The 17500-nt window shown below is 35.9% G+C and overlaps 1 protein-coding gene across 8 annotated transcripts in view; it reads left to right on the forward strand.

Moving 5' to 3' along the window:
* ASPP (Ankyrin-repeat, SH3-domain, and Proline-rich-region containing Protein) overlaps nt 1-17500 on the forward strand; it is a 391037-nt gene that overhangs the window by 2330 nt on the left and 371207 nt on the right. For all 8 annotated transcript variants that reach the window (XM_067127007.1, XM_067126997.1, XM_067127002.1 and 5 more), the window contains exon 2: nt 14336-15604. In XM_067127007.1, the coding sequence (XP_066983108.1) occupies nt 14819-15604 (786 nt within the window). In that variant the 5' untranslated portion in view covers nt 14336-14818. The remainder of the gene's footprint in view (nt 1-14335; nt 15605-17500) is intronic.

Consider the following 17500-nt stretch of genomic DNA (forward strand, 5'->3'; position numbering starts at 1 on the left):
AATAAAGCCGGAAATGAGGAAAATAAGTCAATTTCTTAAAGAGGGAAAATAAAGTATTTTATTTTATAAAATAATATCTTACTTTTACGATTTTATAAAATAATAAAATAGTTCCCCCAGTCTCTCCATTAGAAATAAAATGGATATAGAACAGAGTTTCCTCTTCGCCAAAATGTTGAAGGTTCAATATTTGTGTCAGAGGAATATTTGCTCTTTGGAAAGAGACATCAATCTTCGTTAGATGAGAGAGAGAGAGAGAGAGAGAGAGAAGGGGATTTCCACCCCTCTCTCTGGGAGTGGGGATTACTTCGACGAGGTCCTCCGCTAAAGAGAGAGAGAGAGAGAGAGGGGGAATGAATGAATGGTTCCACCTCTCCCAGCTGATAGTGATTACCTCGTCGAGGTCCTCCTCTAATGAGAGGGAAAGTTGTTCCACCTCTCTCTAGGGAAAGGGATTACCTCGTCGAGGCCCTGAGCTATAGAGAGAGAGAGAGAAATTGGTCCACCCCTCCCAGTGGATAGGGATTACCTCGACGAAGCCCTCTGTTCAAGAGAGAGAGAGAGAGAGAAACCGGTCCACCACTCCCAGTAGATAGAAATTACCTCCTCGAGGCCCTCCCATCTGTGGATTCGGGCATATTTGTACCCGTTCTTGAAAGCAGAGTTGTCAGGTTACTCCGGAATTTGACACAAGGTGTCACTTGTGTCAGATCGAGGCAGATGTCCGTCCTATATTAAGGTCGCTCATCTGATTGGTGCCACCTTGACTCATCCGACACGGGGCAGATGAGAGAGAGAGAGAGAAAATAAATATAAATAATCTCCTTTTTACAAGTATGTTCAAAAGCGATTTATCTCTCAGAATATAAGAGATTATTATCAGAATATAAGAGATAAAGATAAATGTAAGAATCTTGATGAGGTAAACGTCTGAATGAAATGAGAGAGAGGCTACTATGAGAGAGAGAGAGAGAGAGAGAGAGAGAGAGAGAGAGAGAGAGAGAGAGAGAGAGAATCTTTAAATGTAAGAATCTTGACCTAATTTTAGAGGTAAACGTCTGAATGAAATGAGAGAGAGAAACACAAGAAGGCTACTATGAGAGAGAGAGAGAGAGAGAGAGAGAGAGAGAGAGAGAGAGAGAGAGAGAGAGAGGGCAGGCATTAGACAGGAAGTGAGGGAGGAAGAAGACGGTCGGAATGGCGGTTGAGGACGGACGGAAAGGAGAGAGAGAGAGAGAGAGAGAGAGAGAGAGAGAGAGAGAGAGAGAGAGAGAGAGAGAGACCTATACAGGGTTTAGTGGGTCTCAGGGGGGTGGGAGAGGCGAGAGAGACCAGCCATGTTGGGTCCATGGGAACCTTTACATTCGTTTGTTTGATTTTGTGGTCCGGGAAGATATTATCTTCTTTTTAAGACCATAAAACTTCCAAAAATATTTTCTTCTCGTCTCAAAGAATATATATATATATATATATATATATATATATATATATATATATATATATATATATATATATATATATATATATATATATATGTCAAATATGAGATTTCATCATATTTTCTTAATATTTTCTCAAAGCAAAACGCTTATAAAATATAACTTCGTTGAGAACATATAAAGTGAAAGAGAGAGAGAGAGAGAGAGAGAGAGAGAGAGAGAGAGAGAGAGAGAGAGAGAGAGAGAGAGAGAGAGATTACTTCACTGACGTTCGCCAACAGTTAAGCTCCCACACTCATCAATTTCCGTCCTTCCGTTCTTGAGATATCTGACCAGCACCATCAAACTTACACACATGAACAGACACAAGTGAAAACATAACCTCCTCTCAGGTACAGGTAAAATATTACAAGGAATGCTACAAGTTGTAGCATTACTTGTACTGAAAGTAGTATTTTCTTGTGCTAAAAGGAATAGAAAGTTTTTTGTTTTTATTAATTTTCCTTCTTCGGACAATAATAATAATAATAATAATAATAATAATAATAATAATAATAATAATAATAATAATAATATTATTATTATTATTATTATTATTATTATTATTATTATTATTATTGTTGTTGTTGTTGTTGATTTTATGGTAATATTTTTAATTCAGGGACTCGTAGGTGCTTCACCCTCCCCTCCCCTCACCTACTCCTTCCCCTCCCCCTCCCCCTCCAGCACTTTAAAAATGGACAAAGAAGGTTTTTGAGTTTTGTTTGGAGATCCTTGAGTGTGTATGTGTGTATATATATGTGTTTGTTTATGTGTATGTGTGTGTTTGTGTTTGTGTATTTGAGTGTGTACGTATGTATATATGTTTGTTTATGTGTATGTGTTTGTGTATTTGAGTGTGTATGTGCATTTGTGTGTTTGTTTATGTGTATGTGTGCATGTGTTTGTGTATGTGCATTTGTGTGTATTTATGTCTGTATATGTGCGATTATGTGTTTGTATATATGTGTATGTGATTATGTGTTTTGTGTATATGTATGTATGTCTGTGTGTAAGTATTTGTGTTGTGTTTGTGTATGAGTGTGTGTATGTGTGTGTATATGTGTATGTGTAGTGACTGCTGTAGTAGAGTGTGGGAGAGTTTAAATTGGCTTTGGGCCCACCTTAAAAGCGAAAGATACAAATCACAGGAGAGAGAGAGAGAGAGAGAGAGAGAGAGAGAGAGAGAGAGAGAGAGAGAGAGAGAGAGAGAGAGAGAGAGATTCTCTGAGCAATTCGCTGTTTGCTCTTCCTCTTCTTCTTCTTCTTCTTCTCCTCCTTCTTCTTCTTCTTCTTCTCTCGACTTCTTCTTCTCTCTTGATCTTCTTCGATTCTTATCGTCGTGTTGACGGACCAATTAGAGTCTTTGTTTGGGAAAGATTTGATTTTTAAAAGGGATATTTTTCTTTTTCAAAGATTTTTTTATGAATAGTTTTTGAAGCTTCATTTTTTATATATATAGTATTTTTGGTGGAGTCTGGGTAAAGCACAAGAGTGGTAATATGAATTATGTGTATATACATATATGTATATGTATATACACATATCCATATATATATATATATATATATATATATATATATATATATATATATATATATATATATATATATATATATATATATAATCTATATTGCCACTCTTCACCCAGACTCCACCAAAAACTATATATAAAAAAATAAACTCTAAAAAAGAAGAATAGCCTTTTAAAAATTATCTTTCCTAAACAAAGTCTCTCTATATACTTTTTCTTTAAAGGCTTTAAAATGTCACTTAATGCAACGAGGATCTCTCTAAGGACAAATATTATGCTTCCTGTTTCACTAGACATTTGTTTATTTAAAAAAATAAAGAAAAACAAAAAAAATTGAAATGTTCGAATTTTGTCAAGCGTATGAAAGTTTTAAATGCATTTTCTTTCTGCCTTTTAATTTTTTTTATCATTAGTTAATACATTCCTTCTTTTTTAATTTTATGTTTTTTTTTATCTGTTATTTCTTTATCCTTTTATCATGTAAATTTTTTTCTCTTTAGAGGTTTCATAATTTCCTTTCTTTATGCTGTCACTCTTCTATCATTATCAGTTTTATTTTTCCTCGCCTTTTTCATCTTGCTTTATCTATCTTTTTTTTTTTTGTCATACCTCCGATCTTTTCATTGTATCTTTCTCTCTTCCTCCATTTCTCTTTATCCTTTTCAATGTTATCTTTAATTTTCATTGTCTTCTCATTCATTCAGCCTTTCTTTTTAATTTTGCATTCACTTTTATTTCAATTTTTCATTTCTGCATAATTTTTTCATCACGTTTTCATTTCCTAATTATCCTTTAGTTTTCATTCCTTCCTCCTTTTTATTATTACTTTTATTAGTTTTTCAATTTTCATTTTTTAAGTAATTTTTCATCACATTTTCATTCCCTTCTTCTCTTTAACTGTCATTCCTTCATCTGTTATTCCTTCATCCTTCTTATTTTTATTTTTATTAGAGTTTCATTTTTATTTTTCCATTTTGCTGTCATTTCTTCAAACCTTTTTGTTGCTTCCTCTTTTTTTTTTTTTTTTTTCTTCGTGAAAATACCTCCGGTTGAAGGGTCCTCTGGCCGTCGGGATGTTACCGGTTCATTTTTCCTGCGCTCTCTCTCTCTCTCTCTCTCTCTCTCTCTCTCTCTCTCTCTCTCTCTCTCTCTCTCTCTCTCTGTGAAGAAGAAAAATCGCTCTGCTTTTTCTGACACCAAAGCCTTTGGGCGAGAGAAGGAATGCGAGTACCAAGGAGTGACAGTTTGGCCTTCTCTCTCTCTCTCTCTCTCTCTCTCTCTCTCTCTCTCTCTCTCTCTCTCTCTCTCTCTCTCTCACACACACACACACACACACACACATTGCATTTGTTATTGCATTTCTCTCTCTCTCTCTCTCTCTCTCTCTCTCTCTCTCTCTCTCTCTCTCAGTTATTGCATTTGTTCACGGAATAATGTAATATTCTCTCTCTCTCTCTCTCTCTCTCAGTTATTGCATTTGTTCACGGAATAGTGTAATTCTCTCTCTCTCTCTCTCTCTCTCTCAGTTATTGCATTTGTTCACGGAATAGTGTAATTCTCTCTCTCTCTCTCTCTCTCTCTCTCTCTCTGTTATTGCATTTGTTCTCTAATTCTCTCTCTCTCTCTCTCTCTCTCTCTCTCTCTGTTATTGCATTTGTTCTCGGAATAATGTAATTCTCTCTCTCTCTCTCTCTCTCTCTCTCTCTCTCTCTCTCTCTCTCTCTCTCTCTCTCTCTCTCTCTCAGGGATTGTATATGTTCAAGTAATAGTGTAACTCTCTCTCTCTCTCTCTCTCTCAGGGATTGTATATGTTCAAGTAATAGTGTAACTCTCTCTCTCTCTCTCTCTCTCTCTCTCTCTCTCTCTCTCTCTCTCTCTCTCTCTCTCTCTCTCAGATTGTATATGTTCAAGTAATAGTGTAACTCTCTCTCTCTCTCTCTCTCTCTCTCTCTCTCTCTCTCTCTCTCTCTCTCTCTCTCTCAGTTATTGCATTTGTTCACGTAATAGCGAAGCCTTAGGTATTCGACCTGAAAGAAAAAGCTTTTTATTTCATAGTTTCCTCAGTTTTACTACTGTCGTTTTTAAAGCTATTTTTTTTTTCATGTAACTCAAGTTACTAAAGCCTTTTCTTTATTCTTGTTTCAAGTTTTTTTATTAAGTCCGTAAATTTTTTAAGGATGTCGCAAATATTTTTATGGGTGTGGTGACTTAAAATTTTTGGGGGTGGCCAATATATTTAGGGGGATAAATAAATTGTTTTCTTTTTCCTTTGTGGAAGGTTATTTTAGGCTCTTGTGAAGTGCCTAAGTATAAATAAATTCTGTGATTATGATTATTATAATTATTATTTAGTCGAATTTTGTTATTTTGTTATTATTATTATTATTATTATTATTATTATTATTATTATAATTATTATTATTAATGGAAAATGTGCTCAGTTCTCTTTATCAAAAGTTTTAGTCGAATATTCTATTATTATTATTATTATTATTATTATTATTATTATTATTATTATTATTATTATTATTATTATTATTGGAAGATGTGCTCAGCTCTCCTTATCGAAGGTTTATGTAAATTTGTCAAGATTATTTACAAAAATAACACAATAAACCATTACTCGTCTTATTTATTTTATTGCGCATAATACTCTGAGAAGTTCAGAATATTATTATTATTATTATTATTATTATTATTATTATTATTATTATTATTATAACGGGCAAGACTATCCTTTATTATTATTTATCAGGAACAAAAGCATCCTTTATTATTATTATTATTATTATTATTATTAACAAAACCATCCCTTTCGTAACCCCCCTTCCCCACCCATACCCTCCCCCACCCATGGGCATCTGTGGAGGGCGCCAGGATTTATTCCTGTTGAGGCAAAACTCTTTCAAAAGTTTATTCCTGAAGTGGGTAATTCGCCCTGTCTTTTTTTTCCTTTTATTTTTTCTTTTATTTTTTTTTCCTGTCCACCAACTCTCTCTCTCTCTCCTTCGGACTAAATGCTCTCTAACTTGAGATGTCTTCTTTTATATACTTGATTTGACTGTTTTCTTTTTATGCTTTCTTTTTATGCGGAGTTGAAATGATATTTATATTTTTTTTATTGTATTTTTTTGGGAAAGTTTGTTCCCGTATTTATGTTTTGCATGTTGACGTGTTAAAATTTTTTTTTTTCATTTTTCACTTTATCTATCTATCTGTATATATGTCTCTATCTATCTATCTATCTATCTATCTATCTATCTATCTATCTATCTATCTATTTGTATATATCTCTCTATCTATCTATTTGTCTATATATATATACATATATATGTGTATATATATTTATATATAGTGTGTATTAGAATTTTTTTCTATTCGTGTATTCATATAAGACAACATTTACCATTCAGGAACATAACTTATTTCTATCCCTTTACTACCAAGCTTTGGAGTTCTCTTTCCGCCTCCGTATTTCCCCGAATTATAACGGCACAAGGATCTCAGACCTATTGGCTTTCACCTGAAGAAAAATACCAAAAAGTTTAGAAGGCTCAGAATTTAAAAAATGCATTTTAGTTTTCTGTAAAAGAAAAATATTGAGATGGCTATGTCTGTCCTCACTTTATCTGTCCGCCCTCAGATCTTAAAAACTACTGAGGCTAGAGGGCTGCAAATTGGTATGTTGATCCGCCACCCTCCAATCATCAAAGATACCAAATTGCAGCCCTCTAGCCTCAGTAGTTTTTATTTTATTTAAGGTTAAAATTAGCCATAACCGTACTTCTCAAACCGCCGTGGCTGAAAGTTTCACGGGCCTTGGCTGAGGCCACCACCGGACCGTGGCTGAGTTTTATAGGCCACGGCAGAGAGTTTAATGGATCGTGGCTGTGAGTTTCATAGAGCATTATACGCTGTACAGAAAACTCGATTGGGCCGGAGAAACTTCGGCGCATTTTGTACTAGTTATATATTAAATCCGGTTTTAGAGAGCATCTGGTATACCCTGACCTTTGTCATACATATTAAAGGCCACTTAAATGCTTACTTATGATAATGAGTCCTTATTTTCTTGAATATGGGAAGATTACGATATTCATGTGGGCTATGTTATTTAATTATTATTATTATTATTATTATTATTATTATTATTATTATTATTATTTAAAACTTAGCTTGTGAATATGAAGCATGTCACACTGGGATTATTATTATTATTATTATTATTATTATTATTATTATTATTATTATTATTATTATTATTATTATTACATGGAATAGAGAAACATTAAAGTTGAAGAGCCCGTTGAGTAAATGGAAGAGAAAGTAACGAAGATTAATCTTGAAATAAATCCATGTACTAACAGTTATATAATTTAGAGGTAATAAACTCTCTCTCTCTCTCTCTCTCTCTCTCTCTCTCTCTCTCTCTCTCTCTCTCTCTCTCTCTCTCTTCATTATCACTTCACCATTAATCTCTTCCTCTTGTGTCGTACCATTTGACCTCCTCTCTCTCTCTCTCTCTCTCTCTCTCTCTCTCTCTCTCTCTCTCTCTCTCTCTCTCTCTCTCGTGGAAGAGAATGAAGGAGTTGAGAAAGTTACCGGATGCATTTTTTAAAAATTTTTAATCGTATTTCTATGATGATTTTCTGTCAGAGAGATTCCTGAGATCGATCCCACGCGTGAATTCTTGGGGTCGTTTCATGAGTATTCCATTGTGTCTCGGTCGATGGGCGACAGTCAGGGTTGGGGAGGGCGTAAGGCTAGCATCTTCACCCCCTGTTGAAACCTGACAGGCCCTAGAAAAGTATATATATATATATATATATATATATATATATATATATATATATATATATATATATATATATATATATATATATATATATATATACATATATATATAGATAGATAGATAGATAGATAGTTGGTATGTCATAAGAATGCTACAGACGAAGAATCTCTTATCTGCAAAATATTATTATTATTATTATTATTATTATTATTATTATTATTATTATTATTATTATTTATTAGACTTACTAAGACTACTACTACTACTACTACTACTACTACTACTATCTAGTAAGATATATCCCTTCTGGAGGCATTGTGCTGCGCTCCACAAGAGAGCTCCTTTACATTGTTTATTGATTCATGCACTTAACCCTCTCTCTCTCTCTCTCTCTCTCTCTCTCTCTCTCTCTCTCTCTCTCTCTCTCTCTCTCTCTCTCTCTCACACACACACACACACACACACACACACACACAAACAACGTACGAAGAGCAGCTTTATCTCTCATCCACCACGTAAGAAAACTCTCTCTCTCTCTCTCTCTCTCTCTCTCTCTCTCTCTCTCTCTCTCTCTCTCTCTCTCTCTGAAACACACACACACCACAACAACGTATGAAGACCAGCTTTATCTGTGAAAACATCTTTCATCTGCGCATCTTTCATCTGGTTTTATTGTGTTTTCACTATTCAGTCTGTAACTGATACACGCCTCTCTCTCTCTCTCTCTCTCTCTCTCTCTCTCTCTCTCTCTCTCTCTCTCTCTCTCTCTCTCTCTCAGTGCGTAAGAAGGATTGCTTTGTGTATCCCTTAGTTTAAAGGGAAAAAGATGGTGGGGGTTTTAAATAATAGTGCTGTTGTTGGTAATCATAGTTATAATGAAAAACCACAGTAGCTGTAATAATAATAATAATAATAATAATTATTATTATTATTATTATTATTATTATTGTTATTATTAATTCAGTTGTAATGTCATATTGTGATACTGAATGCAGAAACCATGGAAAGACTATAGGAACATGATGATAATTGAAGCCACAATAATAATAATAATAATAATAATAATAATAATAATAATAATAATAATAATAATAATAATAATAATAAACTTTAATTCAACATAGTGTCATAGTCATGTGATGATAATTATAGTCACACCTATCATAATGCTAAAGATTATAGTTATTTTAGCTCATATCTTATTAAGAAATACAACTGTAGTACAATAAGTATTAATAATATCAATACTTGTCTATATATTCTGCGGATTGTATAACCAGGCGAAGACTACATTATAACCATTAGCACTAATTCCAGCTATACATCTGCTAATGCCTTTTCCCTTAGGGTGTGTGAATATATTTGATAATAAAAACTGTTTTAGTTCATTGTTTGAGCTTTGCATATCTCTGTTTTTGAGAGCTTTGATGAGAGAGAGTTTTTGAGAGAGAGAGAGAGAGAGAGAGAGAGAGAGAGAGAGAGAGAGAATGTGTATGTATATCTATTTGTGTGATATCTTTGCATATACTACGTCTGTGTTTGAGAGAGGGGAGAGAGAGAGAGAGAAATAGAGAGAGAGAGAATGTGTATGGTTTGTGTGCAAATTCTTATTGATTATATTTTATATTTCTCGCATTTTGATCACGAATAGCTTGGATATTATTATTATTATTATTATTATTATTATTATTATTATTATTATTATTTTTATTTTTATTATTATTGATTACGGGACCTACCATTCATAAATCAGAACAGTTATTCTTAGTATTACTCAAATTTATATTTATATAATCAGTTACTCAAAATACCTTTGACAGGACAGATTGAAAACACATTTTAAGCAAAAGAAATCAATAAAAGTAAATAACAATAATAACAGGAGTAATTACGATAAATTAATAAATGAATAATAGTATAGATAAGATATAAAGAAGTCCATTTAACTGAGGTACAACTAATGAATGTTAATTAAGTGGGTATCGTAGCCTTTATATTCACCGTAATAAAACCCTTCTTGATATTACTTGCTAACATAAACATTATATTAAATCTGTTTTGTATTCCAGTGGTTCTTAACCTGGGGGGGCGCACCCCCCTAGGGGGACGTCAGCAATTTCCAGGGGAAGCACGAGCCCTAGGGAGAAATAAAAGGTGGGCAGTGCATTCAGTGCACCTCACGCGGTGCACTGTAGGCATTACTCAAGGTTCTTTGCGGCGTGCCATCGCCCCCTAGCTGCAACCCCTTCCGTTCCTTTTAGTGTACCTCCTTTCATATTCTCTTTCTTCCATCTTACTTTCCACTCTCTCCTAACAGTTGATTCATAGTGCAACTGCTTTGAGGTTTTCCTCCTGTTGCGCCTTTCAGACCTTTTACTGTCAGTTTCCGTCTCAGCGCTGAATGATCTCATAGGCCCCAGTGCTTGGCCTTTGGCCTAAATTCAATTCAGTTCAGTTCAATTCTTGACAAGAGTGAGGAACTAATATTCAGAAATTTATGAAAAGATGCGAAAGTATCATAGCCTTATAACGTTAGTTTCCTATAGTCTACTATACTAGTTAGACTCTTTGGGCTTAATGTTTTTGTAATTATTTATGTCCCTCCCTATCCCTCGAATCTCCTCTTTCTCTTTTTTTTCATTTGCCTTTAAATCTGGGAGGGAATTTTATTCATAGATGCATAGGGGGCGTGGAGGGAAGGACCAACGCTTAGAGGGGGCGTGTTGATAAAAAAGTTAAGAACCATTGTTTTATTTGGTGGCTCTCAGGCCTGATTGGGACCCACCGCTGCCTACACCAGACACTGGCAGGCACGAGTAATTTTTATTCGTAATACCTACCTGTTGCCTCAGAGTTTAAGCTCGGTATTAAACCTCTCTCTCTCTCTCTCTCTCTCTCTCTCTCTCTCTCTCTCTCTCTCTCTCTCTCTCTCTCTCTCTCTCTCTCAGTGGCTTCAGTTAAAGTCGCTTTTGTGTGTGTGCTCAAAATTTAATAAGTGATTTATGTGTCTTGTAGTTAATTAACTGTGGTGCTTTGCAGTCAAATGGGGAAAGGGCGTGGGGCTCGCAGCTTCATTCCTCAAAGGTTTACTGAAAACCAGAAGACTAAAGCAAACACAATATATATATACATATATATATATATTTGTGTGTATATATGTGTATATAAATACATATATATATATATTTGTGTGTATATGTGTATATAATATATAAATATATACATACATACATACGTATATATACATATATATATATGTATATATTATGTATGTATACAAATATTCATGTGCATAAGCGGCCAGTATTACTGGCAGTGTCCTTTCTAATATACATTACTCGCAAGCACAAGCATACGCATTTAAAGCGTTGCGTAATGTTAATGAATTCATTTTGTTGACAGGGGAAATGGAAATTGGAATTTTGCCGACGTGTTCCTGTGAATTCCCGTTTTAATAATTGATAAAAAAAAGAGATAAAAAACCAGGAATGACAACAGTCATTCCGAAGCTGAGATACTTTTCAGTTTTAATCAGAGTTTGAAATAATGGAGGAAATTAATTTCTATTTTTTTTTTTTTGCGCCGTTTACGAGAGGTTTGAACTCTCTCTCTCTCTCTCTCTCTCTCTCTCTCTCTCTCTCTCTCTCTCTCTCTCTCTCTCTCTCTCTCTCTCTCTCTCGGGAGAATGACATTCCACTCGGCTTATAACTAAGTAGACCTATTTTTGGTTGTCTGCACAAGGAAGGAACTCTGTAGGCACTGTTCCTTAAGGAAGGAAGAATGTAGGAACTGTTCCTTGAGGAAGGAACGCTGTAGCCACTGTTCCTTAAGGAAGGAAGAATGTAGGAACTGTTCCTTGAGGAAGGAACGCTGTAGCCACTGTTCCTTAGGGAAGGAAGAATGTAGGAACTGTTCCTTGAAGAAGGAACGCTGTGGGCACTGTTCCTTAAGAACGGCACGCTGTAGGCACTGTTCCTTAAGAACGGAACGCCGTAGGCACCGTTCCTTGAAGGAAGCTGAACTGTTCCTGTGGGCGGAACGCCGTTCACCGTTCAAAGAAGGAACGCTGTAGGCACTGTTCCTTAAGAACGGAACGCTTTAGGCACTGTTCCTTAAGGAAGGAACAATATAGGCACTGTTCCTTAAGAACGGAACGCTGTAGGCTCTATTCCTTAAGGAAGGAACAATATAGGCACTGTTCCTTAAGAACGGAACGCCGTAGGCACCGTTCCTTAAGGAAGGAACGCTGTAGGCACTGTTCCTTAAGAACGGAACGCTCTAGGCTCTGTTCCTTAAGGAAGGAACAATATAGGCACTGTTCCTTAAGAACGGAACGCTGTAGGCTCTATTCCTTAAGGAAGGAACAATACAGGCACTGTTCCGTAAAAAAAAAAGTGCTCCCTTGTTGACGTAATCACTTTACGCAAGCAGGTCACGTGATACATACAAATAAATTAATATATCTGCATAATCCGCTTTTCCTCACCTACCGCAGATTATACATCACATTTGAATAAAATGTTATTAAGTGTTTCAATTCCATGAAATCTTTATGCAATTCCAGTCACGCTATCAAATAAACCTGGTTGAAACAGCCTAATTTGCATAGGGGTTGACGTCAAATTGACAAGTTTTATTTGTCAGTGTATTTAAATGATACCTGGATATATAAAGGATTTTTCATCGGTCGTTCAAGAGAAATTGCGACCCCTTTTATTCTTTTTACTGTACTTCCATTCATATTCTCTTTCTTCCATCTTGCTGTCCACCCTCTTCTGCTTTGAGGTTTTCCTCCTGTTACACCTTTCAAACCTACTTACTCTCAGTTTCCTCCCCAGCTCTGAGTGACCTCATAGGTCCCAGTGCTTGGCCTTTGGCCTAAACTCTGTATTCCATTCCATTCCTAATGATAACTAGCCTACGTCATCAGAATATTATTAGAAAAGATTCTTAAATATTTATATTATTGTGAATTTAAATGAGAATTCGTGTAACCGTTTGTAATAATAAAATAATAATAATAGTAATAATAATAATAATAATAATAATAATAATAATAATAATAATAATAATAATAAAAATGACATGAGTTACGAAAATGGTGTAAATGTTAAATATGCATGAGAAATATATATTTGCATATACACTATTGTGGATTTCTTTAATAATAATAATAATAATAATAATAATAATAATAATAATAATAATAATAATAAATAATAATAATAGTAATAATAATGAACAGAAACAGTAGAGTTCCTTGCAGCCCAAAAAATACTTCATTTGGACTAACAAGAAATAAGACTTAGGAGGTCAGTTCAGATGCAATGTTGCAAAAACAAGACTCCATTTTAAAATGGGTGAAATGACATATGATTTCTGTCATTTTTCTGTCATGAAATCTTGAATGTTGCCGATGCGTGTGGCCATGTTTTTTTTTTTTGCCCCTTGTAATTCGCTATCATTTCCCAAGGGAGAATTTGTGTAGCGTGACAGGGGAAATAGTCTCTCTCTCTCTCTCTCTCTCTCTCTCTCTCTCTCTCTCTCTCTCTCTCTCTCTCTCTATGTAATGTATAAAGATGTCTTCGCCTATTTCACAGTACCATTTATAAGTACGTTTCACTATTCCACAGTACCATATAAGGAGGTCTTCGACTATTTCAATTTTCACAGTACCATGTAAAAAAAAAAATTAAACATAAAATCCACAATGATTATCAATATATCAAAAGATATACAGATTTGTAACTTATCTCATGTAATTATTATTATTATTATTATTATTATTATTATTATTATTATTATTATTATTATTTTTCCATGTATGGCAGTGACATTAACCAAGACATATCTATCAACAAGGGAGAAGGGAGACGAGGAATAACAGGGGAAGTGAAGCAAAAGGGGATGAAAGGTGAGAAGGGAAGTGGCAGACAATATGAGGATGGAAAGGAAGGGTGGAATGTTGAGAGAAGAAAGGGCTGCCTACTGAGGGGAGAGAGAGAGAGAGAGAGAGAGAGAGAGAGAGAGAGAGAGAGAGAGAGAGAGAGAGAGAAATATGAGGTTTTTATTGAAATTGATTAATGAAGTTTTATTGAGAAACAGATGTACAGTATTGTTGAGTAATTTAACATGTTTATATGAAATTAATGATATAATATATATATATATATATATATATATATATATATATATATATATATATATATATATATATATATATTTTTTGGATATTAGAAGCTTGCTACAGGCTTAAGGAATCCGATTCGAACAACTTAGGTCTCAGTGAGTAGACTTAGAAGCCAATAAAGTGAGCAGAGTTCTCTCATTTGTCACTGTAACCTTCACAATCGCTCTCATCATCAGTTAATAGTGAGATATCATCCATAACTGAGTGCTTTTATAGTTGGTTGTACAGAGTCAGCCATTGCCACTTTAAATATTGTTTTTGTGGAGAATATTTCTTGATGTGTTAATTCATTTTTATTGGTACTACTCACATAATTAATTGTTTTTGTTTCTTCACAGAAAGGAAATGAAATGAAATAAGTGTTAACGTTGAAAGGTTATTTATCATTGGATATCTTTATTTAAATCGAACTGGAATTGAAAAGTAAATTTTTCCTAAATTAAAGATTTATGATTAACGTATACTAGAATTGATAAATTATTATTTTTTACTTTGTTTACGTAAGGAATTGTTTTAATCGAAGTGGAATTGACAGAAATTTGTTTTTGATTATATTTTTTGGATTATCAATTGAGTTAAATGATTGTTTGGCGAAATAAATAACAAATGAAAATGATGATCGTTCCATCTCCTGCTGAGGAGAGCAGTCGACGCCTTCAGTATATTCCTGACGGGGAATTGATCGAGTGATCGAAGTGTTAGTGAGAAGGGATTAGGAGGAAGAAGGGAAGAATTTGAAGAAAAGGGGCGAGGAAGGTAAGAAGAGAGAGAGAGAGAGAGAGAGAGAGAGAGAGAGAGAAGAGGGGGCGTTCCGTACGACTATGCAAGAAGGAATTTGCGAGATCCTATTCCCCGTGGATGCCGACCAAGAGCATTACCTCAGCGTCATGACCAACAGGTGGCGCTGGAGGACGCCCAGCCCCGGCCAGGACTCCCAGCAAAACGCCCGCAGCTCGCTCTCCACGCCCACGGGGGAGCTCGAACCGCCGGCGTCGCCGCCCCCTCTGCTGGGGCGCACGAGCCCCGCACGCTGTAGGTTCTCCCTCTGTCAGGAGAGCGGCTCCGCCTACCTGGTCTCAAGTCCGTCCAGGGAAGCCGCGCCTCTCCCGCCGGAGGATATTATGGAGGGCGCGGCCGTCACCAGCTGCGGCCTCGTCGTTGGGCCTGGGGAGGGCGCGGAGCTGGGTGACGACGGACAGGAGGTGGAGGAGGAGGAGGAGGCGCGAGACCACCGATTCGACCAATCGACGACGCCCTCGTGGCGGCCGACGAAGGATGCCTTCGACATCGACGTCGAAGTCGAGCCCCTGCCAAAGGACGAGAACGACCCCGACCCGACGAAGGAGGAAGCGGAGTCCAAAAGGCGAAGGGACAGGGACATAGGCATCCCCCTTGTGGTAGGCCTCGTCAAGGAAGCCAACCTCGACATTGCAAGGAAACCTTCTGCAGGAGCTGACGAAGGAACTGCGTCGGTTCCTGAAGAAGGCGCTGTAGAAGGCGACGAAGGAGGGAAGGACGTAGGAGGAGTGGGTTGCGTCGTCGTGTCCTTGGACTCGTCTCGGGCGGCCTCGCTCACCAGGACGTGTCGATGGGCGGGTTACAAGAAGGTAAGGAACCAGGAACCAGTGGGTCGCCGGGACTGGTTGCTTGGATGTTGTTTGGGGATTTTTACTAAATTTTTTTTTTTTTCATTTTTACTGTATGGTGAGAATTTTGTTTTTTATTATTATTATTATTATTATTATTATTATTATTATTATTATTATTATTATTACTTGTTTGTAAAACGTCCCTGACATAAAAAAACATAGTGAATAACTGTCATTTAAATTTATCAATGCAGAAATATTCATAATTTTTATAATACTCTTGTCCAGGGAAAAAAGAGAATGATAAGTAATTAATCATATAGATAGATAAATAAAATAAATTAATCCATAAATAACTGAATAAATAATATAAATAAGTAAGAGCTCCTTGTCAGAAACATGCAGTAATAGTACTCTTGTCCATAAGGAGAAAAATAGGAAAAAAATAGATCGATAAATAAATAAATTTGCTCAGCGTTTGAGCTTAATGTCTCCAGGAGAAAAAAGAGAACAGTAAATAAATGAGTTAAGTAGTTAGTAAGTAAATGGGTAGATGAATAAATAAATAAATACTCGTGAATGAGGAAGAATGATTTGCCCAGCGTTTGGGCTCAATATGCCATGGGTAGAACTGCTATAAGCTGAGAACCCTCCTCTCTGGTTACACTTAGTGTAATCAGACAGGATACACCGGGACATTAGATGCCTCTCTCTCTCTCTCTCTCTCTCTCTCTCTCTCTCTCTCTCTCTCTCTCTCTCTCTCTCTCTCTCTCTCTGAGGTGGATGTACTACGTAATTCTCTCCCTTTTTCCACATTCTTCATGACGTGCTTTTAAATCAGTCAGTCTCTCTCTCTCTCTCTCTCTCTCTCTCTCTCTCTCTCTCTCTCTCTCTCTCTGTGACAAACACACACACACACACTTACTTCCTTCCCTTTTTCTCACTCTTCATGACGTTATTTCTCTCTCTCTCTCTCTCTCTCTCTCTTTATAAATTGGATGTCCACATTTCACTCTTTTTCTCACTACATGGCGATCTCTCTCTCTCTCTCTCTCTCTCTCTCTCTCTCTCTCTCTCTCTCTCTCTTCATGAGGTGGATGTACTACAGAATTCTCCCTTGTTTTCTCCGTGACGTGCTAATCTCTCTCTCTCTCTCTCTCTCTCTCTCTCTCTCTCTCTCTCTCTCTCATGAGGTGGATGTATTACAGAATTCTCCCTTGTTTTCTCCTTGACGTGCTAATCTCTCTCTCACTCTGTCTCTCTCTCTCTCTCTCTCCGGTGGGGCGAGAGTTTGTCTCCCAGGTCGTTAGATGGCGGTTGTTAAAGTATTATGTTGACGTAGCGCCGTTTTCAGGGAGATGTTCCACAACCGTTTTATTAGAGGGGCCGAGGAATGTTATTTGCGTTAATTTGTACTCTTGTGTTTACCTTAGCCTTTTATGGGCCTTTTTTTTCAGAGGACTTTTTTTAAAGTTTTTTTTTTTTACGGCCTCTTCTGGACAGATTGCTTCGTGTTTGGTTTGCGTTATTTACGCAGTTTTTTTTTTTTTATTAGAGTTGATTGTTATGTATTGCTTAATTTTTTAGTCGTATGGGAAGTGCTTTTTTTTAATAACGATGAAAATAATAAATAATTGTGAATCTTTTCTTTGGAGTAACGATATTAAGTAATAAATGATAATAGGGATTCGCACCTAGGGCTTGACCGTTCGAGCACGGGCTGTTTCATTTATCAGTTATAATTCCCTTTTGGTGGAAGTTATTCCTGACATATAGTGATTTCAATATATATATATATATATATATATATATATATATATATATATATATATATATATATATATATATACATATATATGTATGTATGTATATGTATGCATGTGTGTATGTATACAAACGCATGTGTATAGTATC

This window comes from Macrobrachium rosenbergii, chromosome 25 (assembly GCF_040412425.1).
Source record: "Macrobrachium rosenbergii isolate ZJJX-2024 chromosome 25, ASM4041242v1, whole genome shotgun sequence".
Taxonomy (NCBI): Eukaryota; Metazoa; Arthropoda; class Malacostraca; order Decapoda; family Palaemonidae; genus Macrobrachium; species Macrobrachium rosenbergii.